This window comes from Erithacus rubecula (genome assembly GCF_903797595.1).
Source record: "Erithacus rubecula genome assembly, contig: scaffold_765_arrow_ctg1, whole genome shotgun sequence".
NCBI lineage: Eukaryota > Metazoa > Chordata > Aves > Passeriformes > Muscicapidae > Erithacus > Erithacus rubecula.
In genome coordinates this window covers 2912-29778 of record NW_027635574.1, presented here as the reverse complement: position 1 = coordinate 29778, position 26867 = coordinate 2912, and the positions used below count along the sequence as shown (strand labels likewise).

The 26867-nt window shown below is 41.3% G+C and overlaps 1 protein-coding gene across 1 annotated transcript in view; it reads left to right on the top strand.

Annotated features, from left to right (window-relative positions):
• Window positions 1–20227, top strand: part of LOC306816638 (uncharacterized protein) — a 32577-nt gene extending 12350 nt beyond the window's left edge. Inside the window, exons 4-15 of the mRNA XM_079333061.1 lie at window positions 665–811; window positions 2831–2965; window positions 3315–3443; window positions 5989–6117; window positions 7242–7370; window positions 9251–9379; window positions 9892–10128; window positions 11067–11194; window positions 11362–11482; window positions 13304–13348; window positions 15372–15578; window positions 16472–20227. Of these exons, the coding sequence (XP_079189187.1) occupies window positions 665–811; window positions 2831–2965; window positions 3315–3443; window positions 5989–6117; window positions 7242–7370; window positions 9251–9379; window positions 9892–10128; window positions 11067–11194; window positions 11362–11482; window positions 13304–13348; window positions 15372–15578; window positions 16472–16635 (1700 nt within the window). The 3' untranslated portion in view covers window positions 16636–20227. The remainder of the gene's footprint in view (window positions 1–664; window positions 812–2830; window positions 2966–3314; window positions 3444–5988; window positions 6118–7241; window positions 7371–9250; window positions 9380–9891; window positions 10129–11066; window positions 11195–11361; window positions 11483–13303; window positions 13349–15371; window positions 15579–16471) is intronic.
• Window positions 20228–26867: the final 6640 nt, after the last annotated feature.

Below are 26867 nucleotides of genomic sequence, written 5' to 3'. Positions count from 1 at the left end.
ACAAAAGAAGACAGCAAACAAACTGATTGGATGATTGTAATGGGTAGTTTGTATTATGATATATGTGTAGAGATTCAGGTTGTGGCTATTTTACAATCAGTTTTACACCAAAGCAGGTTAAACAAAGCACTGACTGACCAGCATCCTTAACGTTGTGGCAGCTAAGCATTTTGGAATGCTCACATGGTGTGTTTGGAAACCCTTTGTGTGCACTGCATTTTTCTGTTCTGTACGAGACTGAGCAGTAATCAGCTCACCACTAATTAGAAATCATTCCGTGTCCTGCACCCCATTATTATACACAAATTATGTCAGACACAAAGAATTCTCAGAAGGAAAAGTTCCTGCAATACCTTTAGTGATGCATTTCCCAGACATAAAATCTGAAACTGAAAACCTGCTGTTTTGAAACAGCCATTATGGAGGAAGCAAAAGTCATTTATGTACCTCCCATGAAAACTGTAATATGGGGGAAATTCACTGTTCTGGGGAAGGCAGGAACAGAGATGCAAGTTTATCTTGTTGTACTTTTGTGATGTTAGTAATGTTTTGATAGACAGGTTGTAAGAGCTGTGTTTGCAAGTTCGGCCCTTTGAGAAGCAAAGATTTAACCTAACTGTGCACAAGAGATCTTCACAGATGTTTTGTTTCTTTGTGGTTGCAGGTATTCACTGTGACAGTGTGTGTGCTGAGGGACAGTGGGGTCCAAATTGCTCCTTGCCTTGTTACTGCAAAAATGGAGCATCCTGCTCTCCAGATGATGGGATCTGTGAATGTGCACCAGGATACAGAGGCACCACTTGCCAGAGAAGTAAGGACAACAGAAATGCTTGAAAAATCTATTTCTCCCTCAGGTGCTTGGAAAATATATCATACAACATTATAATGCTTTCCTAATTGTAGTGTGAAAGACTAAGAAACACCCCTTGATTGGACATTTTGTCAAAGTACATGAATATTCAGGAAGAGAAAGGGTTACCTAAATGAATGAATGTTTCCACCTAGAAGTGCTCTTTTTGTTATGGTGCAGCTTTTCTTTTATTCACTGTCTCTCCTGCGGCACTGTTATGAATATGACTTTCTAAGAAATCTCTTAGGGGATTACATTCTAAGTAATTTTCAAACGTGATAGATGAGTGTTAAGTTTGTAATACAGATAAATAAAACAAGCTTGAGTTTCAGAAACTAAAAGCCTTCCCATTGACTCTGCTAGGGACCAATAGCTTAGTTAATATTTGGAGTTTTAAGGCTTGTTTTGCAAGAATAGTCAGTGGGATCAGACCCCACAGTAAGTAGAGGATGTCAAATGTACCCATGCAACTTGTACAAAGAGAGATACAGATGAACTAAGGAAAATCATGCCAGAATCAGGGAGGTAAATAATAAGTCTGCCCTCCCAAGATTTGTCACAGTTTGCCAGCAGTCCAGCTGTCTTCAAGATGAATCACTGAAGCTGTGGGGGAAAGGTGTTCAGGGGAGAGAAATGTGAGTTGTCTGGAACTGGAGAGGAGCCCAGTTTCCAGAGTAGGTCTCCCAGCAACAGGATCTGGGAGCAGGTGGGTTAAGAACAAGCAATGATGCTTCTGGCTCTTCCAAAAGAAGCTTAAAAGGTAGGAGATGACCTCAAATGGTCACTGTCAGGGAGAAGGAGAACCAGAGGAAGGTGAAGTTCTATCAGTTCAGGAATGGCAAAAATTTAAAGCTGAAGGCTGTGACATGGCACTGCTAAATCCCACCTCAGTGTGGCATTAGTATTCCTTGGACATTTCTGACTGTCAGCAGTAATTATTCTCACTATCTAATCTCTAAAGGGCCCTGCAGTCAATCAGTGCATCCAAAGTGTAACATTTCCATGTAAAAATGTTCTCTTGTGTTTTGGAACTGTGCCTATAACCTGGACAAGAGGCTCCCAGTCCAGAGCCCCTCTGAGGCATGATCTGCAGGCTGGGAAGACAAAGGTCATACGAATAATTTGGATCCTGGTCAGAAACTGCCTTTTCAGTAAACAGGAAGACCTTTTGGCACTGTTTCACTTGGAGAAGTTAATCTCTCTGGAGAGATCCTGGCCATATAACTTATATAAAGTGTGTAATTAAAAGCTTGAATGAAATTGAAATATTGGAAAGATTTCAAGGTAGTTTTGTCAGCGCTAATTGCAGCAGTTCAGGTATTTCTCTTGATCTGTTACCTAATATTCTAGTTTATCAGGAAGTAAATGCCAAAAGGGATTAGATGTACAAAGAAAGAGAAGCAGCCTTTTTTTCCTCCCCTTTTTTTCTTTTTCTTTCTGAGAAACTCGTGCTTTTAGCATCACAATTAACTGGATAGCTCTCTATTTCTTGTCTCAGGTTCTCTGAAAGTTAGAGTGAGTCTGTACCATGTGAAAGGTTGATTGGAAAACATCTGTGCTTTTTATCCAATGAAGTTATGGCTAGTTGAATTCCAAGTTAAGAAACACATCAGGAATTAAGGTCTAAGATGGCCTTACTCATCTAGAGATAAAACTGTTCTTTCTGTTACTTCAGATGGGCTTCAAAAGATGTCCTTGTTCAGCCAAATAAAGTATGTATGCATTCCAAACATTATCCAAGTTCAGGGTGGCTTGACATGTAATGGAATGTCAACAAAGTCATGATGAGCCAGAATGCACCAAATCCTTGAGGAGTGGAAGCAGATCTTGTTTTGGGAGTGTAAATCACTGAGCTGCACAAATAACAACAACCACCACCAGAGCTGGAAAACAGAGCCAGTTCCAAGCCAGGAGCAGGTGACCTGCAGGGTGGCTGATGGCAGGACAGCAGCAGTGACAGTTTGTTCTCTCTGGTTCCAGTCTGCTCACCGGGATTCTACGGACACCGCTGCAGCCAGACCTGTCCCCAGTGCGTGCACAGCAGTGGCCCCTGCCACCACATCACTGGCCTGTGTGACTGCCTGCCTGGATTCACTGGAGCCCTCTGCAATGAAGGTAGAGCTGGCCAGAAAGGCTCTATGGGGTACACTCACCAAGTCCTGGAATGATTTCCATTCCATCGCTTGGGAGCTGTGAAACCGAAGATACTTTCTGTTGTGGAATGTTCAGTTTATAAATCAGGAATCTTTTCATCCTACAGTATGAAACCCTCTATACTCTCTATTGCATTGTTTGTATAGTGAATATGGAAATTGTGCTCACCATAATTTATAATACCTCACTTTGACCTTATACTAAGCAATACCTCTCTTGATCCAAATATTGGTTATGTTCTCCTGAAATGAAGAAATTTGAATCTTGTTAGGATCACTATGGAATTCTAATTCTGACAATTCCTTTTCAGTATGTCCCAGTGGCAGATTTGGGAAGAACTGTGCTGGAATATGCACCTGCACCAATAATGGGACTTGTAATCCTATTGATAGATCCTGTCAGTGCTATCCTGGGTGGATTGGTAGTGACTGCTCTCAGCGTAAGTACCAGAGGTTTTTTCCCTTTAATTTTAGAACAAATTATCAGGATCCAGTTATTTAAAATACCTTTTTTTTTTTTTTTTTTTTTTTTTTTTTTTTTTTTTTTTTTTTTTTTCTGTAAAGAAACACTGCCTTAAGTCAGAAATTAGGACTTTATGATAAATAAGGGAGAGACCCTAAACTTCTCTGGCCAAACCAAAAACAAAGTTGAAATTTTCTCAGGCACAGGTTAGTGCTCCGGCTGTACAACCATCCTTGTCCTCTCTAAGCATTTGAACATTTTGTTAAGAAATTTTTCACTATGCCTTTTTCTTTAAGTGCTTGTAGCTCTGTGATGGATTTTCCTCTTTCTTCCTCTTACAAGTGTTTTCACAGATAGACAGTTTTAGTGACATTCAGCCTCACTCAATGAGTATTGTCTTGGTGTGCTGAACTCATTGGACTCTTCGTTACTGACTTAAAAAGGAGAAGGGAAGGTCCTAATTTTACTATTTTTTGCAAAGTTACTTTATTAAATACTCACTCCCCATATGCCTGGATATGTCTATGCAATTTACTAATCAGAGGGAATAATTGTTTTAAGGCAAACTCTCACAAGAAGCATATCCAATCCCATAAGGTGCTAAAAATCCACACAGTCTGAAACATACACTGCCAGAATTTCAGTCAACCCACTTGTGTGAATGAAAGCTGCACATCCTGAAACATCAGACATAGTGCTGAGGTTTCCAGGGAAGTGCATTTTTTAATAACATGGCTCATTGGTTTATATAATTTATGGTTTGACTGCTTTAGTTTTACAGGCTCTGAACAAGTGCAGGGTACCATCTAGCCAGTTTGGGAAAAGAACCCGAAAAACAACTTTCCTGGATAAATTCTGTGAAGTGATTAGCATGCACAGCCCAGTATGATACTAAAACAAATCTTGGGCCCATTCCTGTGGAAGCCAGTGGCTACAAAGGTCCCTATTTTTACGGTAAAATAAGTAGGTAGTTGGGAGAGGAGCAGAATAGGGGTATTTAGGAGGAGGAGGGACTTGCTCACTGAATCAATATCAAGAAAATGGTGCCAGCAATATGAATGGAAGTGTTTATTGAGGCTTTGCTCACAGACCATAACAGAGGAAGTTTATTTGCTTTGTATAAAGGCCTTTCGTTCACATGGAAAATAATGATTCCATTAATTTCTTTCAGAACCAGTGACCTTTTTTAAACTTCTAACCTTTTGCCTGTATGTGATTTACATTTCTTCTTAGCTGACAACTAATTTCAAAACACAAAACAACAATAAAAAATAATTATAAGGCACAACTGAAGTGAAAGTAACAAAAAATAAACTTAGTGCTTTTTTTTCAATTCATCATAATATAATTTTTAATGAACTGAAATTTGGGAAAAAAGGTGATACTTTGGAAAAGTACAGCCCACTTATACATGAGTCATAATGCAAATTTGTAAAGGATTCAAGAATTTTATTTGTCTCAGTCAACCAGATCAGTACAAAACAATACTTTTAAATTTAAACAGGAATAAAACCAAGGCTTCAATGTCTGACCTGTTTCTTCTTTCTTATGAAAAACTGGCACTTTACTTCCATAAAACTGTTTTTAAAGTACTAAATAATTATTTAATTTACTATTTATTTTTAAAATACCAAATACTACTTAAAGTACTGCTTTCTTTACTAAAGGGAAAAGATGAGAATTCTACTCAACAGAAAGGATCTATTCCTAGAGTACCCTCTTCACTTAGTGATATTCTATCATGAAGAAAATTATCTTTTGCTGTCTCTGTATAGTAATTAGTATTTTGGAACCACTTCATAGTTCTAGTGGCAGTGCATAGCATCAGATTCATCCATCATGACATTTCCAAAGCAGCCAGTAAATTCTGTCTCATAGTGAGTTGACATGATTTGAGCAAAATAATCTTCATTCTGGGGATAATTAGTTGGTGTTTAGAAATACTATATTGATGTTTGGACCCATGGGAGCATCTGAATTGACCAGATTAAGGTACAGACTTGGTTATCTTATTATTCTGTTAGTATTATCTATTATTATGTTTAGGCAAATACATGAAATTTAACAATGGAAGCACAAGAAGCAGGCTTGGTATTGGGTCTAATGTTCTAGGCTATATAGGAGTTTCAGCTTTCCTGGTTTTCCTTCACTTTTTGAGCTTTAAAAGCCGTATCACCTTGACTGTTTGCAGAGTAAAAAATAAGTGAAGAAAGGAAACCTAATGCCTTTCTCTCCGAGAGTGCTGCTATGAATGTCCTGTTTACTGACTATCAAGTATGCATTTTTCACACGTTTAATATTTTTCAGCACTTTTTACCTGGAGTAAAATGATGCCTTATCTAAATGAATGAATAAATCTGTGACTGTTAGCTCAGAACAGAGCAGCCCAAAACATGAACTTGAGAGAAAAACAGCGAACACCAAACAAAGCAGTGCTCATGTGTGAATGGAAGCAGCTCTATTCATGTGCATGAAGGAACCTTTGTCGTTTGAAGTTAATTAATTGCTCTGGGTTGTTGCAGCTTGCCCACCTTCCCACTGGGGACCAAACTGCATCCACACGTGCAACTGCCACAATGGAGCTTTCTGCAGTGCCTATGATGGGGAGTGCAAGTGCACCCCGGGCTGGACTGGCCTTTACTGCACACAGAGTAAGTGAATTTTGTATTCATTCTTAATCTGAACATTAGTGACAGAATTATCCTCTAGAACAACTTGAACCTGGAATTCAAGTACTGATACAGAAGCTGTTTTTATTTAGAACCTTGAAAGATGATTTCACTGGACTATAACATCATCATTTCTTTTGGAATTTCCTTCATTTAATAGTACATTAATACTGATATTTTTCCTCCCAAGAGCTTTTTGTTTAAGTAAAATAGCTGTGCAGTGACTGAGTGTAGTGACTATGTGGCATTCATCACATGCTCGCTAAAAGTTCATACAAAGTTTGAGAAATAAACATTTGTTAGAAATAAATGTGGATAAAGTTGACTTCTAATCTTTTTTGTATTAAGTATAAACACTTTCAGTTTGCTTTACCTTCAATTCAGGTTGCCTCACTGGCTGTGATCCTGGCCACAATGCCTGTGTTTGACCTCAAGAAGAATAGGATTGCTGACTGTGTTTTGCATTCAGTGTTCAAATACATGTTTTTCATAAAATCAGAACTTTGCTGTTTCAAATGAGTAATGTCACAGTGGCAAGAAATAACAGATACATTACAGGACCATATGGATGCAGTTCTGGGAGATATTCACTATGCTGGTTCAGCTGTCAGCTATCAGGGGTTTTTTTTGCTTCCTGCTGGTGAATAATGATCTCTTTGCAGTGGTGTGTCTTCTTCATACTGAAATGGTTTCTTTGTGAGTAGCTCAGGTACAATGTGTTGTTGTTTTGGCTTTTTTAATCCTTCAGTATAAACTATGAAGGAAACATGTTCAGAGGTTCACTGACTGATGGGCAGACTTCCAAAGTGTCCTCTTCCTCCTCCCACAAATCTCTATTGAAGCTCATTCTTCAAGGAGCTGTCCCTCCTGTTTTCAGAACCTCTGATAAAACTTTTGCCAGCACCATTTCCCAACCTCATTTTTGCCTGATGTGTGTTTTAAACCACTCCAGACAAGGCAGGTCTTGGTTCCTTGTGCTGACAGAACTCTCCATTTCTGGAGCTGCAGGAGCGAGCCCTCAGTAACACACTGAACCAGAGTGTTTGTCTTCCACTACCAGAGCAGCTGTTTCACCCCTCTCCCTCATCCCTCTGCTTGTGTTGCAGGGTGTCCCCTGGGGTATTTTGGGAAGGACTGTGCCTCAATCTGCCAGTGCCAGAATGGAGCTGACTGTGACCACATCAGCGGGCAGTGCACATGCCGGACAGGCTTCATGGGGCGGCACTGCGAGCACAGTGAGCACACCCCTCTCCCTGCCTTGGGACACGGCCACTGGCCTCTGGGACCAGTTCTGATGGGCACAGAGCTGGCCACAGGCTTTCCCAAACAGTTTAAAACTCAACAGGATTAAATTGTTATGATTGTGGTGTCTGTTCTTTTGCACTGCATTTTAGTTGGTTGGGGCGTAATGCTAAAGGAACACTGAATTACTCCATCATGTAAAAGCAACAAAATGAATCCAAGGAATTGTCATTATCATTCTGTGAAAGCAACAAAATGTATCCATTAGTATAAACCACAGTGACAGTTAATGGTTGAGAAACTGGAGATAAGAACTAACGCATCAGTGCTGGTGGATGAAATTAATCCTGGCAGTGTGGATTTACAGTACAGCTGGTTTGTGAAAGCATCATAGGTGGCATTTTGTTTTCACATGTGTGTGGCTCTCAGGAAGATCAGGGATAAACACCACTGACATCACTGGTGCATTATTTTATCTGTAATGTTGTACAACATTAAAAGAATGTTGTATGTTGTCCTTGGGCTCTTGAGCAGAAGAGGACTGTTTGTCCAACCTTTGCTGACTTTACAGAGCTGTGCTCCCAAATTTATGCATTCTGGTGACATCTATGTTTCTCCTCAAAACATCACTAATGTTCAGAAAAAGATAACTTTTTAAGATAATCTCTTGATGTCAAAACATCACGTTGAATAATTTGGCTAATCTAATTCTAGATTTTGTGGATTTTGTATCTTATTCTACAAGCTGATAATAATGATCTAGCAATGTTGAGCTAACTGTTTTGGTATTCATTCTAATTCAGATCTTGAAATGCCAAAATACATTATGACATAATGGGTTTTGCCCAGCCATTTACCTCAGTACTTATAAACTTGTTTTATTGAGTGTAATCAAGAGAAGGAAGACGTAACATAAACATGAAGCTTTTTGCTTGAGTTGAAATTTGTCAAGACTACAAGACCATTCTCTGACACCCACTGTATTACTTTACTTTTAAAATTATTCTAAATAAGGAATGCAAGAAAGATGAGCTAGATTCTTTTGAAAAAGCAAAAAGAAGTAAATGTAGTTGCAGAACTCCTGAGAAATTTCAGAAGTGAAGAAATACTACACTTGCTAAAACCATCAGAGCTACTATAATGTGACAAGGCCACACAGTACCAAGAGGTGACAGTAAAAAATAATTTATCACTATAGGGTAACTCTCTGCCAAGATACTTACATGAGGTAGTAGACACTTTGATGAGTAATTAAGTATTGTATTCAAGTAATACAAATTATTAAGTACAACTTTCTCAGTTACCTTCTTCTCCATAATTTAGCATTTTTCATTTGCCTACTCCTGTCGGTAATTTCTCAGTGTATACATTACAATATCAGAGCCTGCTATGGGCAGTAGTTTTATTTCTCTGTAAATGTCTGGTGCATTTTAGACTCACTATTAGGGCCCTTTCCTTCTGCTGTTTTACATCAGCACATCTGTCACACCACGGGACACTGTCCAGGTGTCTGGCCCCACCTGTATGATAACAAGATTTTTCAGGCACTGGGATCTGCGACTGCTGTCTCTTTATTCACACCTTGCCCATTTCTTCACTGCTTTCTTCTACCCTTTTTGTCCTTTTTTCCCTTCATCCCTCCCTGCACTGTGTTAGAAATATTGTAGGTGAAGGATGAATACACATCTAAACACAAATTTTCTCTGTCTCCTGCACACTCCTCTTAGAAGCATTTCCAGGGGAGATCCAATGCTGATGACGCATTGCCACCTGCTGCCCACTGACAGGAACGTTCAGGGTTGGACTCTGTGTTGCTGCAGGCCTGTAACTCCAAAGCCTTTAATGAGTTTCTGCTTGCTTTTGTTCTGTGCAGAGTGTCCCCAGGGCACATATGGGTATGGATGCCGCCAGATCTGTGAGTGCCTGAACAACTCCACCTGTGACCACATCACGGGGACCTGCTACTGCAGCCCAGGCTGGAAAGGGGCCAGGTGTGATCAAGGTAAAAGCCCAAAGATTTATGATTTATTTTTAAAATATTTTTTAATAGATTTAATGTCATCTTTTCACACAGAAACTGGATTCACCTATTAAACACCATCTCTGAATCATTCACTAAATGAATCTGATAGGTGTGTTTAGGTTTTAGAGGCTTGAAATTAGATACCTCAGTGATAATTAACTGGAACAAAATAACTGGAGTGTAGATTTGAATGAAATTACGGGGCTGTGCTGCTCAAAGGTGTTGGTGGAGCATGGGCTTTACCTGCCCTGTACTTTTGTCCAAAGAATGTTCTAACTTTTCAACATCTCTCACCTGTGAAGATTCTAAGTGTTTTTCCTTTCTGTGAAGATTCTAAGTGTTTTTCCTTAAATTTACAATTTGTTTCTGGCAGAGTTCTATTCTGGCATTATTAAAACAGTTAGATTTAGAAGTGATTTTTTTTCTTCTGCTACTGACACATGAAGCCTCTGGGTTTATGCCACTGGTTTTCCTTTCTTCTTCTATTCCAGCTGGTGTAATTATAGTAGGAAACCTGAACAGCCTGAGCCGCACCAGCACTGCCCTCCCTGCTGACTCCTACCAGATAGGAGCCATAGCTGGCATCATCATTCTTGTCTTGGTTGTGCTTTTCCTGCTGGTGCTGTTCATCATTTACAGGCAGAAGCAGAAAGGGAAGGACACACACATGCCCACCGTGACCTACACCCCTGCTATGAGGGTCATCAATGCAGATTACACCATTTCAGGTTTGTGATGTTCAGAACACTTGGGTTTTTTCCTCCATGTCTTGACTTTGTGTTCAAATCTGCTCCTAACAGTGCTTGAATTCACATATTCTGCTTTTGAATACCATGGAGGTGCTGCACCCTGGCAAAATGTGTTAATTGTAAAGAAAAGTGACCATGTACCTTGCTTTCCTGTGCAATATTTTACACTCCCAGACTTTTTTTTGCATTAAACATGGATATTTCTATCCTCTGTGCCTGCTTTTATATACAGTTGGAGGGTAGCAAAATCTGGTTTGTACAAGGGACTTTAAATTCAATGCCAACAACTTGAATAGAGAAAGAGTGTAAAAACTCAGGATTTTGCACTATCAGTGGCAAGATTCTGCAGAGAAACAAACAGCAAAAGGTTTGAAACTAATTAAGGGAAGGAGCAATGAAACCAATAGGAATTTTTGACCTATTAAAATGCCTGAGGGATTCAATGGGTACATGAAGCTTTAGGCAATTGTGCCTTCTGAACACTGTTGTTAAGGAAAGCAGCAGCTGAAGAAGGCAGCAGGAGGACTTGTCAGAGTTAAAAAAAAGCAAATCAGCAAAGGTCTTGGTGTTCTTGAAGCACTAGAAAATGTTGGTACAGACTTGATGGTACAAGTGACTGTAATGATGGCTAGAAAGGAAAAACAGAGCAAGGGACCACAGGAGAGAGATGAGTTAAGTAAGCAGGTTACCCTTGAGAATGCTCCTTGCTGAAAGCGAGGACGTGAACTTGTAACTTCCTACCCTGTATCCCTAATTCCTTGGAATGAATAAAAGATACTTGGATTTGTGTTTGTTGGGATTTTTTTGAGAAACTCTAGGTCAGATTCAGAAATCAATGCAGCACTTTCAAAAACATACTTAAGAAAGAAATTCCATGTTATTTTCCATTGTGCATTTTCCTTTCTTTTTCTTTCCAGAAACCATTCCTCACACCAATGGTGGAAATGTCAATAGCCACTATTTCTCTAACCCCAGTTACCATACTCTAACTCAGTGCGCGAGCCCACCTCATGTCACCAACGTGGAGAGACTGACCTTGGCAAAGGTAAAGCAGGAAAACATGGAAGCTTCTCTGACAGCCTTTAGTTTCTTTTACACTGTTCCCTAATCTCTCCTCCTATCTGGCTTATTTTTGCTCTTCCTGATTATCACCTGGAAATTCAGCATCTTCCTTGCAATTTCAGTTTTATTACCTGCCTTCCTTTGAAATAGGCAAAAACCAGCCAACTGTTTGTGAACCTGAAGAATATGGAGCCTGGAAAACGGACTGTCATGGACTACACAGGAACACTGCCAGCAGACTGGAAACATGGTGGATACCTCAATGAGCTTGGTAATTAAAAAAAAAAAAATAGGAAAAACAATGAGGAGAATGTGAATGTTATTCATTGTATGTGGAATGCATCCCTTAAGGCGGGAAGAGGTAAAAATGTGACCCCTTGGTGTAACAGTTTTTGACGCCCAGTATAGACATGATTTGAAAAAATATCTCATTTTTATTGAAAGATTTGCTTATTGATTAGTTTCACCAAAAAATGGGCTTTTTGCAGTGTCTGAACAAAATTACAAATTCTTACCAAATAAATAAAAGGTTGCATATATTATTTTTCTTTTTCAAATCACTACAAAATGCAATCAGTGGTTTAAAAAGTATTTTTCCATTGCCTGAGCCTCTTCAGGTATAAATAGTACATCTTCCCAGATAAGCCTCCTGTTTGCTAAAAGACAGAACACTTTCTTTAAGAAGAGAAATTCCCAGGAGATGGTGAGAGTTGCTTTATGCTGCTTTATTCTGTCTTTTCATCACTTTCCACTCTCATGCATTCCAGAAAGGCTGGATTTCCCTGACCAGTGAAAGCCTTTAAAAGCAATTTCAGTGGCAGTACAATTAAGGAAATTTAATTACCTTAATTTCTGGTATTTACACATACCAGACTCTGGAATTCAGAACAGCAGTATGCAGCACTGTTGTTTTTTTCCCTGCTCTTCCCCAGCCTTGGTCAAACCACAGTTCAGGCTCAGATCTGCTGAGTTTGGTTTGGGTTTTGTATGGGTTGGGTTTTTTTTTTTCAGGAAAGGATTTCAGTCATCATGCTCAATATTCAGCTTTGTGTTTTTGTAAGAGCATTTGAACTCATACTAAATGCTCCTCAGAGAGACTTGCTGTGGTTAGCCCAAGACAGGAGATCTTGAGCAACAGGGAAGTTCCAGAGGACTGGATGAATAATGATATTGTGTCTGTTTCCTAGAAAACCAAATAGAGTTACTTGGGTAACTTGAGGCTGGAGACCTGAGCATCAAACTTGTGAAAAAAAAAAGGACAGGTGACATGGGATCTAATAAATAAAGATGGGATAGTAATAAAATTAATTATGTTTAACTCTCCTTAAATAAAAAAATATCACTTAACAAATATCACTTCGCTCTTGAAAACTACTCCATTGGTATAGATAGTGTATAGATAAAATAATTTTTGGCTTTTATAATGCTTCTAGCATAGTACCACAATATAGTCTAATTTGAAAATTAGCCCTCCACAATATCAATCAAAGCTATTTGAATAGCTCATTAACCAGGAAAGTGCCAGGTCTCTGAGGACAGATGTTATGCACTGCTGTTTACATTTAATGAGAGAAATCTGTGTAACAGGTAATTGCAGAGTTGTAAAGTCAGGTGCAAGGTGTTCAAGCCATGGGGCTTGAACTGATTCGGGAGGAATTAAATTTGGAAGCAGAGCATTGGGAATTAGGGTGAAATCTGCACACCTTGAGATTTTCAGGTTAAGGTAGGATGCCATTCTGGTAGGGAGGGTTTATCCAGGAAAAAAAACAAGGAATAAAAAGCTGTAGGCAAACAACACTTACTAGGATTATTCAGGGGTGAGTAACTGGTGTTATGTGAGGTCAAACCTTATAATTTAGTTGGCCCTTATGACCCACCTCCCCTATTCCTGTTGGAAAATGTGCAAACAAAGAGTACAAGTGCTTCTGTACCCCCCATCCTACGCAATTCCACAATCCTTATGAGATAATTATTCAGCAAGGGCAGAAATGATTCCCCAGGTAATTCTTAAACAATTAAAAGCTGATGTCTAATTACTTTTGTTTTCTTTGATTTTAAAGCTACTCTGGTTTTTGTATAATTTTCTCCTCAGGTGCTTTTGGACTTGATAGGGGATATGTGGGGAAGTCTCTGAAAGGTGAGGTTTTTTCCTGATGTATTTAGATGAAATTACATAAACATGCCTTTTACTTTTCTGAATTACTCATGGTTTTTAGGTAAAGAGAATATAAAACTAATTCTAGACTAAATTTTTCAGAGACACTAAATCAATGCATGATTGGTCTGTTTGCTGGTTTGGGGTTTTTTATCTTTTTTGAAGGGAAGTTGTTGGATTTTTTTTTTTTTTTAACTGAGAAAACCACAAACCAAGCCATTTTAAGTCCCCTGTGTGTCACAGTAATCAAATGTTTTCTGTCATGCTTGAGTCACAGCACAGCTCAGTTCTAAATTGCAGAACACATGCTGCCTCTGCTGAAAGACTTTAAAAGGGGGACAATTCCAAGTGCAGCTGGCATGGTCTGCATGACCACAAACCTTCACCACATCCACTGCAGGCCCTTGGAAAGGGTATCAAAATACAGAGACACAGACAGGAATGAAAAGCTTCCAAAATTCAGGGTAGTGGTCTGATACTTCGATCTTCTGAATTATGCAGTTTTCTCACAAGACTTTATATTGTATCCCCTGATGTGTGTCACTGTTTGTGGTACCTGATCAGGGCATGCCAAGGGTGCCTGGACAGCCAAACATTGGAAAAGGTGTGGCAAAGTCCATATGACTGTTGAGTTAAACACGCAGACAGAAGGCAGCTGGTTTGTCCCCTTGTGTATATTAGGGCACAGTTAAACTGACAGAGTGATTTCTTACACTTGTTGTTTTCCTGCCCTCGGGTCACAGCAAACTCCTGCCTCTCCAGGCTGGGGTAAAAGTGACTGGAAAGCTGGACAGGCCCTGGGGGGGCTGTGACACCAGCTGGACACGAGCCCAGGGGTGCCCAGGTGGCCAAGAGGTCGATGGTCCCTGGGCTGTCCCAGCCGTGGTGTGGCAGCAGAGCAGGGCAGGGACTGTCCCTGTGCTGGAACTGCTGAGGCCACACTTTGAATCCTGGGGACAGCTCTGGGCCGTTCAGAACAAGACAGACATTTAGATGTTATGTATCAGGAAAAATTCCTTCCTGAAAAGGTTGTCAAGCAATGGCCCAGGCTTCCCAGGGAAGTGGTGGAGTCACCATCCTGAAGGGGATTTAAAAGATGTGAATATTTGGCACTTAGGAGTATGATTAAGTGATGGATTTGGCAGTGTTACATAAATGATTGGACTCCATGATCTGAAAGATCTTGTATACCCCAAACCATTCTACAATTCTATGAGTACAGAAAGCCCAGTTAAAATGAGTCTCAAAATCATGAGCACCTATCCACTGACAGGTCCACCGGGTCAGTCTCATGTTGGATATGGAGTCAGGAATGAGCTAAGGAAGTCTCATGTTAAAGAACACAATATATCACACAGCAACACAGAGAACAAAGTACCACAAACACCACAAAATCGCTTCCCAGCATGAGCAACTACTTGTCTGAAATCAGTTATTCATCCTTCAGTTAAATCCTGACATCACAAGCCACCTGATGTTTCCTTTCCACTTCTCCTGCATGTGCCTTACAGAAACTTAGAAGATGCTGGTTATGCTTTTAGTGTTCTCAAATTCTCAAACTTTGCACCACCCAGTCCATCCCTAGAAATCATGCTGCCGTTTGCCCAGACATCGCTCTTGGAACAGTCGCAGATCAGTTATTTCAAGTGTCCTGAGCTCAGCACCTGGAGGGACAGAAAGTGTTCCAAACTGCTTCTTAAAAACTGATTCTACAGCTTATCTCTATATAATGCTAGGAACTACTTTTAACCAGAATTGAATATGCTTGGATTTTGCAACAGTAATTTGCTGGTATCAAGATCAAGCCCATTAAGGAGCGTAGGAGTTGAGATGCTTTCGATTGCTGTAAATAATTTTGAAGTGTTATGACTGGTTTCCATTTAAATATTCACTTCTGAATGACTTTTTAGAGCTCAGCATTGAAGAAAACCCTTTTCCTTTTTTTAGTAGCAGTGTCCATAACACGCAGCATGCTCAAGACAGTAACATGTTTTTCTTTTTACAGATCTGGTAAAGAACTCAGAATACAATTTAAGTAATTGCTCACTGAGCAGCTCTGAGAACCCCTATGCTACTATCAAAGACCCACCAGCTCTGGTGCCAAAGAGTTCAGAATGTGGCTACGTGGAAATGAAGTCCCCAGCACGTCGCGACTCCCCCTATGCTGAGATCGCTGGCTCTGCCACAGCCAGCAAGAACGTGTATGAAGTTGGTAGGTACAAAATCTACCTCTGCATGCTGGGGGTTAGGAACAAAGAGTACAGAGGTTTTTATTCTTTGATTCAGTTTCATCAAAACACCTGAAACTCACTGGAAAAACAGAATTACATGTTCAGATTCTGTGTTCTGCTCAAAAGCTGTAACAACAGCATTATTTACACTTCTGCTGTAATGCACACAAACAGGGTTTGAAGTACCTTCAGCTCTGTTCAGGTACCTCTGAATTTCCCTGGTGTGAAAGCTTTCCTTTAATCAACAGTGTGAGCTAAGCTTAGCATTTGATTGCAGTGGAGTTCAGCTGTAGGTGAGACTGAATGCAGCTGGAGTTATATGTGGCAGAGTTAAAGTTCTCTTTCCTTCTGTTGATCAGAAAAAAATGACATCTTCACCCACAGACATGGTATTCCACTAATATGGGCCCTACCTAGTTCCCTATTTCTGTGGTTACAGAAAACTTCTGGATCCTGTGGAGTGGTAACTATCCTGGTCATCTCAGGGCTGTAATAAATTGTGTCCACTGTCACAGGATATATTTTCCTTTTCTGTGTGCAAGCAGAGATCACTGAAATCCATCAACATACCCGTTCTGCTTTTAAGAACTGTTATCAAGTCTGATAAAATCCTTAAATTCAAGTTGTTGTTTTTTTTTTAATTTGCTGAAATTAAAGACATGGAAAGAAGAGATGCTGTCCCGTTTCTGTCAGTAAAGACATTCATGGCAGGACCCTGCTGCAAGTACGAAGCAAAACCACTAAGCTACAGCTACAGTTCCTGCAGCTACATTTGAGGACTCAGCATGATGAGGAGTCTTCCTACTGCAACAGAAACTGAAATAAAGTGTCAGTGTTTTCCCTGAAGCTGAGTGTATGCTCTTTCTTCTCACAGAGCCTACGGTGAGCATTGTCCAGGGCGCATTTGGCAGTGGCGGTGGGCGCTTCGGCCAGGATCCATATGACCTCCCAAAAAACAGCCACATTCCGTGCCACTATGACCTGCTGCCTGTCCGAGGGAGCCCCACGCCCTCCACAAAGGGGGTCAGCAGCAAATGACCCCGCAAGAAGCTGATGCCTACAACCCTGAGACACTCAAGGGGCAGAGCGGCATGGTCGTGCTCCTTCCTCTCTAGTTTACCATCTCTCTTGGCTCCTCATCTGTCTGGCAGATAATTGCTGTACCTTCAGCAGAATCTCACCAAGAGGTCTGTACTGCGCCTACAAGTGACAGATGGACAAATGCCACACTCTGGGGATCCTGATTCTTCTTTTTTTTTTTTTTTTTTTTTTTTTTTTCACAGCAGTACATTTTCTAGAAACAGGTATGCAACACATTTATACTGTAATATACTGGCTTAAGAAATAGTAGTTTGCAGATAAGTCTTGATAACATCACATTTTAGTGACTTCAAGTATAGGCTTCATGTCTGTCACGTTCCAGAGTAATAATACTCCCAGGACAGTGCAATTTACCAAATACCACTTGGTACAGGTGATCTGATTCACCACTTACTCACTAGGAGAAGGAAATCTGCCTTGCCAAATTTTACCTTTCATTCTTATCTTTAGTCAAGATGTATTATAAGAAACAAGATCAGATGGGGATAAGGAAGCACAATGTTGCAGTTGTTTGGGAAATCCATCATCAGGCATTGCCGTCCATTGCCAGGTGGTGGATGTACTTGGCTTAAACAGTTCTGAAGATAAAATAATTGCATGCATCAATATTTACAGGATGCTTCAAGATCTCTCAGTACTGCAGACCCAGCACCAGTCTTCAACAAGTATTTTGCTGCAGTTCAGCTTCATTTGTTGCAGTTCTGACCACTTTTTCAGCCACACACAAACTAATGATCCACAACATATCAGTTATTACTTCAATTAATATGTCAATTGAATCAGTTTATTTTTGTCACCATGGACTGATTACATAAGGAGTGGACAAAGGTGATGACTTCTGTAAATCTTAACTGCAAGGAAGGGTTTACATTTTATAAAAAGGTAGTAATAATGACTGTAATATAGGATAAAGATAGTAAAGTGTTCTGACTTTTGTTTTCTTTGAAATAACTAAGAAAACTCTGTGCATTCTTGCTAAAAAGGCACCTTTTCTTTTTTATAGTTGATGTAGGGAAACACATGCTTAAGCTGGTCTTTTGCATTGCTAATAATGTGACACATGTACCCCCTACCTTCATGAACTTCTGTCTCCATTCTTACGCTGTGTGTCTGTGTTTTTAGTGAACTAGGTTGTAACTGCAAAAATATTCTAGTATGTGCATTCATTTCTTTTGCATTTTTGCAAACTGGCCTTTATTTTGTCTGGTTCAAGGGACCTCTGGGCAGAGCAAGAGGATCAAAGTAAGAATTCAAAGTGATGTTTATCAGAGATGCTTACAAAATACGTAACAGTTCAGATTAATTCGTTCAGGGGAAGAAAATCAAGGTGTTTTTTGTTGAGAATATTGACAACAAGAACACAGAAGAAAAGTAAAAAACAATTTCTCCTTAAAGTTTAACTTATTCTGTTGACCATGGGGATGGAGACCATCTTCCCAAAACAGCCCCTTTTTCCCAAAAGAGGTTTTCAGTCCTTCCAAAGGTCTATTATGAGCTGCACCATTTGGTGGAAATTAAATTCACCAACATATCCATCCTGGACAGAATTTTCCCCAAACATGTCCCAAACCTAAAAATAGCATGGTTTTTATAGACTAGACATCCTCTTTCAGTGAAAAGATCTTTTTGGGAACCTAAGAGTGAGGTGCCAGCATTTAACATGTCCTGGCAGTGCCTCTGTAGCACCTTGTCCCTAGGGTTGGTGTGTCACTGATGGATGGGGAAAAGGACACTGGCTGTTTTGCAGTTCCCTGGGCATTTCTGTTACATCCTTGGCAAAAGAATTCCATTATCTGTGGATTTGGAAAATACCAATATTAGCTAGAAGATTTCTGAAGCTGGTTGCCATTTAATCCCTGTCTAAGATGAAATATAGATTGAGTTTCTATGCATCTAGATAAAATGTAGAGCTACTGGTATGTACTTTTTTTTGTATTGTGTGAAACAGACTTTAAAATAAAACCTTTCATCTCTAAAGCCATGAATAGAAAATGCTGCATTTAACAATAGGGAGCTCACAAAAACTTCTTGGTCTTTTTGAAGACCACTAAGTAAATTATCTTCATAATGTAAACAATTCTTTGAACATGGAAAAAAGAGCTAAATAAATGTTGGAGTTTTTTTAAAATTTCCAGGATGTCACATATCCTCTAGTGATATATTCAGTCAAATATTCATGAAAATAGATGATTTTTTTATTTGCAAAATATTTGCTTATTTTGTGTGTTCTAAATATACACATGACTGAGGTCTGCCTTCCCTGCATGAGGGTAAAACTCCTGCTGTGTAGTCATAAACAACAATGTTGAGCTGGATCTGCAGTACATGCAAGGCAAGCAAATGGCTTGTGAATTAACTTGAGAGAATGATTCCTGGTGAGGTGCTCTGAACACTGATTTGCTGGAGTGCACTCTGCTCACAGCTTCACAGATTCCCAGCTCAATCCTTGGGGCTGCCAGACAACTTTTCTTGTAGATTTGCACTGTGGCCTTCACACAATTTAAATACTTCTGAAGGTGCATTCTGTAGGGTGGAGAAGGCTGAATGCCTCAGTTGATGGAACAATTTTAGCAAGCACTCAGAGAGCTGGTCTCACTACAGACAGGAAGGGAAAGAGGGATGCCTTGCCTCTATATATTCACATTACAATAGTGACAAAATACAACCTTGAAAATGGCAAATGTGTCACAAATTCAATAAAAGGATGCACCAAGTAGCTGGCTTCAAATAGTCAGTATAAACCTAAGGCTTTGAATACTGGAGGCATTATTAATTCAGGCCACTTAGAAGCATAGCAAACCTCACAGATTTCTGCTATATGCAAGATTTTAATCACAACATGCTGTTACACATCAACTCTCTCCTTACCTTGATTTTCCCAGAGGACTTCCATTAACTTCAGTTGGAGATGCACATACAGGTTATGGGAAGGAAGATTTCATTGTGCTCACACGTTCTGCTGAGACAATCTGCAAGTTCATATTGAAGTAAAGTTAGCATAAAATCAAAAGTGAGGAATGTGTTACTCTAAGTAGGTTGGATTTTCAAGTACACACAACAATTTTTTATCCAGTATGTGTCCAAATAGTAATTCTTGCATGGAAGCTCTAAAGCCCAGACTGAAGAACACAGAGCTAGTTTTGACAAAAAATGCTTTATAATAAAGATTGTATATACAGTATTTGAAATGACTGAAAACAAATGAGTGTATATTCAGTAATTACTGTAGAGAAAACCTTGTCTTTTGATACACTCATACTAGTGCTAGAGCACTGAACATAACTTTTCAATTCTTTTGCCCACAAGACTTCTATGGATATGACTGAACTGTATTATATTTTTAAAGAAAAACTATCAAGTATGCCTGGCTTTTTTTTCTTAGATGTACAAGAAAAGTGCTTAGTTGTGAAAACATATATATATTTTCCAAAGATGACTGATGTTCATCGTTCTCCCTCTCACTACCATATATTTTACTTCACTTCACTTCACGTACCTGTAGGTTAATACAATAAAGTTTCTAATGAAAGATGGGAAGTGATTTGATTTTTTTTTCCTTATTTAATTTGTTTTTCATTTGCCTACAGAGGATTTTGAAATACCGTGGGAAATGTACAAAATGTCATTTTTGCTCTCATGGTTTAACCCCAGCTAGCAACTGATACCATGCAAATAGCTACTCCTGCAGGAAAGGAAACTCAGTGGGTTGAAATAAGAACAGTTAAATAACTGGGAAAAGAAAAAATAAATTCCTACTAATAATTGTAACACTAAAACAGAAAAATCCATTATGAAGATCTAATGTTTCAGATTTAAAAAGCTACAATCAAGTGTTGTAAAGGTATAGTTCTATTTTCCAGGCTTTTCTGTGCAAAGCTGAGAAACTCAGTATTCCTTCAATGCTGTTGAAACAGGGGCTTAATCCTAAGGAATTGACTTGTTTTACAATCAAATGACTATCTTATTAATGGAAAAGTAACAAAGAGTGATCCTGGTTAACTGCATAGGGTAAGTAATCATTGGCTATAAATTAATATTTTCCTGTTTTGGATTGAAAGACAGGTATTTGCTAAGAAATGCAGGAGCTCCTCCCTGAGATGGAAAGTGCAGAGTCCTTTCCCTCCAAATTGCTGAAATTTTGGAATCGGGGGCTCTCAGGCAGAGATATGGGGGTAGGAATAACTGTTCTTTACTGGTATATATGTATATATATACAACAGTTCTTTGGGCTGTGGGCACCTTTCCCCTGCGGTGCAGTCACCATCCCAGCTGGCAGGCAGCGCTGGCCAGCTCCCGGTGAGCAGGGGGAGGTGCGGTGATCCCTGTGGCTGCAGGGACGCTGGGCGGTGGCAGCTTTGTCCCGGATGGGAAGGAGCAGGAGAGACGCTGCTCACGGATCTCGGGGCAGTGTCGGTCCCGGTGCTCCAACAGGATGTGTGCCGGTGGAGGTGGGAGGGTGTCCGGGCAGGGGGTTGCGGGGTCCCCCAGCCGAGGAAAGGCAGCTCCGGTGTCGGGTGACAGAGCGGGATTTTCCAGCGACCCTTCTCCTCCGAGCCGGGCGAGTGAGTGAGCACAACAGGGAATAATGCCGCTAGGGTGCAGTCAACAAGGCCTTAGCATTACAATGGGGAAAATTCCACAGAGAGAAAAAAGAGTAGAAGGAACCAACCACCAACATCCCCATAATCATGTTTCCACTTAAAGACCAAAAAAAAAAAAAAAAAAAAAAAAAAAAAAAGGCTTGGAGATTTCCCAGAATCACAGAATCAGGTTGGAAAAGACCGTGGAGATCCTCAAGTCCCAGCTGTGACCTAACACCACCTTAACAACTAAATTATCCTTATCCTCAACTCGGGGGCTCAGAACTCGAGCTGTGCTGTGCCCTCACCAGTGCCGAGTACAGGGGAAGAATCCCTGCCCTGCTCCTGCTGGCCACACTATTCCTGATACACGTCAGGAGCCATTGGCCTTCTTGGCCAGCTCGGCACAGACTGGCTCATGTCCAGCCTGCTGTCCATCAGTGCTTCCAGGTCCCTTTCTGCTTGGCCACTGTCCAGCCACTCTGTCCCTAATCTGGAGTGCTGCAGGGGTTGTTGTGGACAAAGTGCATTAAGTGCAACTTAGTCTTGTTAAGACTTGTCACCTTGTTGGATTTGGGCCCTGGATTCAACCTGTCCCTGTCCCTCTGCAGAGCTCTCCTACCCTCCAGCAGATCAACACTCACACCCAGCTTGGTGTCATCTGCAAAACTGCTGATGGATGACCCAATCTTCTCATCCGGATCATCAGTAAAAATACTAAACAGGAAATATCACTCAAGATGTTGAACAGGACTGGCCCCAGCACTGATCCCTGGAGACACCACTGGTGGCTGGCTCCCAGCTGGATGTGGCACTATTCCCCACCACTCTCTTGGCCCAACCTCCAGCCAGTTCTTGACCCAGAGGAGAATGTACCTTTCTAAGCCGTGGACTGCAGCTTTTCCAGGGAATGCTGTAGCTCACACTGTCAAAGGCTTTGCTGAAGTCCAGGCTCAGAACTTCCACAGCCTTCCCCACATCCACCAGACTGGTCACCTGGTCATACAAGGAGATCAGATTGGTCAGACAGCACCTGACACTCCAAAATCCACGCTGGCTGGCTCTGATCCCTTGGCCGTCCCCTAGGTGCCCTGTGATGCCACTCAAGGTGGTCTGTTCCTTCACCTTGCCAGGCACCAAGGTCAGGCTGACAGGCCTGGGGTTCCCTAGATCTTCCTTCCAGCCCTTCTTGGGGATGGGCTCACACTGGCACCCCCAGTCCTCTGGGACCTCCCTGGTGAGCCAGGACTGATGATAAGTGATGGAGAGCAGCTTGAGGAGCTCATCCAGCAGCTCCCACCTCCCCCTAGGATGGACCCCATATGCTCCCAGAGACACCTGTGAGCATCTGAGTGGCTCAGGAGGTCACCAGCTGCTTCCTCCTGGATTACAGGGGACTGTTCTGCTCCCTGTCCCCATCTCTCAGCCCAGGTGGAAGAGCATGTGAAGAGCATGACCAGTCTTAGTCCTGAAAACTGACACAAACAAGGTGTTAAAGTACCTTTGCCTTTTCCCCAAGTTTGGTCACCTAATTCCCTCCCACATCCAGTATAGAATGGAGGTTTTCCTTTCTCATCCTTTTCCCATTAAGATATTTATAAAACTATTTTTCATTATCCTTCACAGTAGACACTAGTAAGTTCTATCCAGGCTCTAGCCTCTCTAATTTCATCACTCATCCCTCATACTGAAGGAACTGAGCAGAACAGCACCAGAGTTCCTTCCCTATCAGCCAAGTGACCCACAGCCTTGAGGTCCTTTTTAGTTATCCTGGTGCTCTTCTTTTTAACCTCATCAGTGCCAGCATGGACAGCCTTGTCTCTGTCCCAGGTTGTCTTGAACTTGTGGATGATCAGTGTGTGTGTCCTTAGATGGAGAACCTGCTGTTTTCATAGTGCAAGCCTTGAATTCCACACTGCACTGCAAAGTTCAAGGAAAGGAACCAGAGAGTGAAAAAAAGCCTCCAGTGTGTTATAACTGGAAACCTGATTTGGAAAACTACACATTAAATACTAAACTTGAGGTGCTGTGCATTCAGCCTAAAGCTGTGTTTGTCTTGGCAAAAACATCTTGGTCCCTCTGCAGAATGGAAACGACACCTCAGCCAAATGGAAGTTGTGGCGCTGTCTAATCCAGTGGTTTAATCTCTGTTCACCCAGTCAGCTCTAATGGCCTAAGGATCAGACAGAATGGACAGGTATAAACACCTTTCTGCAGTGCAGCAGGACACCAGAGAGACTGTGCAAGGGCATCTTAGATAGCCCTAGAAAACATATATTTAACACTTGAGCAGTCCTCCTTGTACCAGTGAAGTCCAGCCATCAAATGATAACTAGCATAATGTTGTGTGATTCCTTGTAGTTTAAGGCAAAGGCTATTTGGAAAGAAAAAGAAGTTTTCATTATGTTCATGTATATTTAGTTAATCTCCTCTTCTATCTTTGCCCTAAGCCTTTTCTCTACACTATTTTTTAATGATAAAAAAACATACTCCTTCCTCCTCCAGGTCAGAGACAGGAAAAATCAGGAGAAAATTTGAGTTCTTTTTCCTACCCACACAGCATCATTCCTAGTCCATAGCAATGGAATTTTTAACATTGCAAGTTGTTATTGCCAGAATGAAGGAAATCCAAAATGAACAGGTCAGTCCAAACTTTCAGGCAGTTTGACAGGACAGTGACCTTCACGATCATTTGCTCACTCTCATGTCATAATTATCTTCTGAATAAAGCCACAGCTTTAGTCCAGGCTAAGCATCTGAACAGTGTGAATTAAATGAATATTAAATAATAGAAATTAAAAAATACAAAATCCAAAAAATCAAGGCATTTAATCTAATACTGACAAAGGATGAAAACAGAAACATAAGCCAGAAGGCAGAAATTTACAAAACTCTTCTCAGGGTTTACATTTCCCATTGCAGCACTCAAGTACTGCTATACCAATGCAGTCACTACTACTGTTGCTGCCAGATACTCAGCTGAAAACCTGACATAAATTAAATTCAGTCCATTGAATATTGTACTTATTAAACAAATCTGTGATCTTGTTCATTTGTCTATTTGGCTGGCTGGTTTGTTTCATGTCTCTTTGGCAAAATTAGAATGGCTCACAGTGATTGCTGAATTTGTTTCCAGAGTTCTTTAATTTCTACCCTTTTCAGGTTTTGTGTCTTTCTTCTCTCACTTGTGACAATCAGGAAATCTTTTGTGTTTATAATCACAGACTTCATCCCTGGAAATCTTGCTTAAAGCACAAACCTCTGCTATGGCCTGCAGAAGATTTCCTCGTGGTTCACCAAATCACCTTGTTCTACATGACCTTTCTTCATCAGGGTACTTCACTTGTGTTTTGGCATCTTCTAGGTTGAACGAGGTGATGCCTTGGGGTTTAGCTTTTTTATTGTTCATATTCTCTGCTGCCTGGTATGTAACTCTGAAACTTCATATTAGGTGGTAGCAAGTTCACTTCACAGGGAAGTTGGACAAAACAATCCTTTCCCAGCTGGAGAATCAAGGACACCAGGTACCAAAAAAAGCAGAAATAATGGCAAAGGGAAGGGGGAAAGCCAGGGCGTTTAGTTAGACATCATAACCTGAAGCTATAATTGGACAATTAACCCTGACATCAAGTCAAAACTTACAAAAGTGTAAAAACTTGTGACTGGGATCCATCTCGGATTCATCCTGCATGTAGCCCTGGCCAGAGTCTTGTGCTGCCCAAGGTGGATCCTTTTAAGGCCTTTAAATAAATACCTATTGTGTCCATTTAACTTTGTCTGCTCTCTGTTGCAGATCAGCCTTTCATCATCTGGATGCCAGGCACTCACCAAAGCCACTCTGTCCCTTTCCACTCACACAGGAAAGAACATACAGTGCCCTTGAGTTATGGGCACTCCCTAAAGAGAATCATGGGTAAAACAGGCTAAGCTTGGGGATAGTAATTGAATTGATTGCCTACAAAATCAGAGCAGGACAATGAGAAATAAAAGCAGATCTTAAAAAGCCTGTCCTCCCACCCCTCCCTCATCAGCTCTGCCTCTTCCCCCAGTGATGCTGGGAGAAGGGAATGGGGGTTTTGACCAGTCCATCCCACACTGCTCCTGCCCCTGCTCAGGGAGGGGAATCCAACCCCTGCTCCAGCCTGGAGTCCCTCCCACAGACCATGGCTCTGCATCACCTCCTCTTTCCCACACGAGTCCATCTCATGGGAGACTTCTCCAGGAATTCCTGCAGTGTGAGCCCATCCCTCTGTTCTCCACCAACTGTGGATATGTGGCTCACTCTTCCATGGGGTGCAGTCTCTCAAGGCCAGGCTGCTCCAACCAGGGTCCCCCACGGGATCACAAGTGCCAGCAGGAAACCTTCTCCAGCCTGGACTCCTCTCTCTACAGCTCCTCTGGGAGCTGCCCGGGCCGTGCCACAGCAGCCACCTCCATGGCTTCTCTTGTCCTGCAGCTGGAGCACAGCCAGCCTGGTGATACCGAAATAATGAGAAAAAGGACTAATGTAGATATAGTAGTAGTCATGCTAAGGCTTAGAAAACTGCAGTTTTCGGACAGGCCCTGAGAACCTACCTTGTGAAACAATAGTCAAAAGAATTAGTAGAGCATATAGAACATTGAGAACTGTGAAAACAATAATCAAAGGATTTAGTAGAGCATGTAGAACATTTAGAAACTTTCAAGATAAGGCTAAAGTATAATAATAAATAAAGGGTTCTGGTGATGGGCAAACATGCAAGGGGGATTAAGAGGGGTAGCCTATAGTTCTGAGTAGACAAGCATGCAGAATTTATGACTTTTAGAAATAATATCTACAAGATTTATGTAACTGTATTGTCATGAAGAATGTGTACCTCTGTATGTAGACCACTTTGTAAAAAGATATAAAAACCTGACGAAAAAGGGGAACTGTGGGATCCTGACTTTGGACGCTAGTCCGCAGGTTCCCCGGGCCCTGAATAAAGCACCGCATAAACTAACTCTGTTAGTTTGTGTTCTGTTTGGGGCATCGGGCAACACTGGCATGGCTGTCCTGCCTGGAGAGCTGGGACACTGGGCACATCCCACCAAAGAGGGAATCACAGCACAGACAGGACACTGGGAACATCCCACCAAAGTCAGACTTCGGCAGAATTGTGGGGAATGCCTGGGGACACTGTGAAACCCGCCCCACCAAGGGCAGGACCCAGGGAGATGCGGCACCACAGGAATCACCCCCTCAGTGCAGGAAGGACAGGCAGAGGGAATGTTGGGCTCAGTGCGTAAGGGGCGCTGCAGCAGCAGCCCCGAGGCCGCGGCATCCGCCTTCAGTCGCATGGCTTGGGGCATGGCAGCGAGCCTTGGAGGAGGAGGGACTGCGTGGAGCAGGAGGGTCTGTGTGGAATGGAGGCTCCGTGTTGAGCAGAGCTTCCATGTGGAGCAGAGGAAACGCTTGGGCCTGAGCAGGGCAGAGAAAACCCTTGGCTAGCAATGATGGGATATGAAAAATCCCAGTAGCACAAGACTGGAAAGAATCTAACCGTTCTGTCCAAGCACAAATGGAAGACAAAAGCCAATAGTTACCTAGCTACATGCCTGGAATATGTG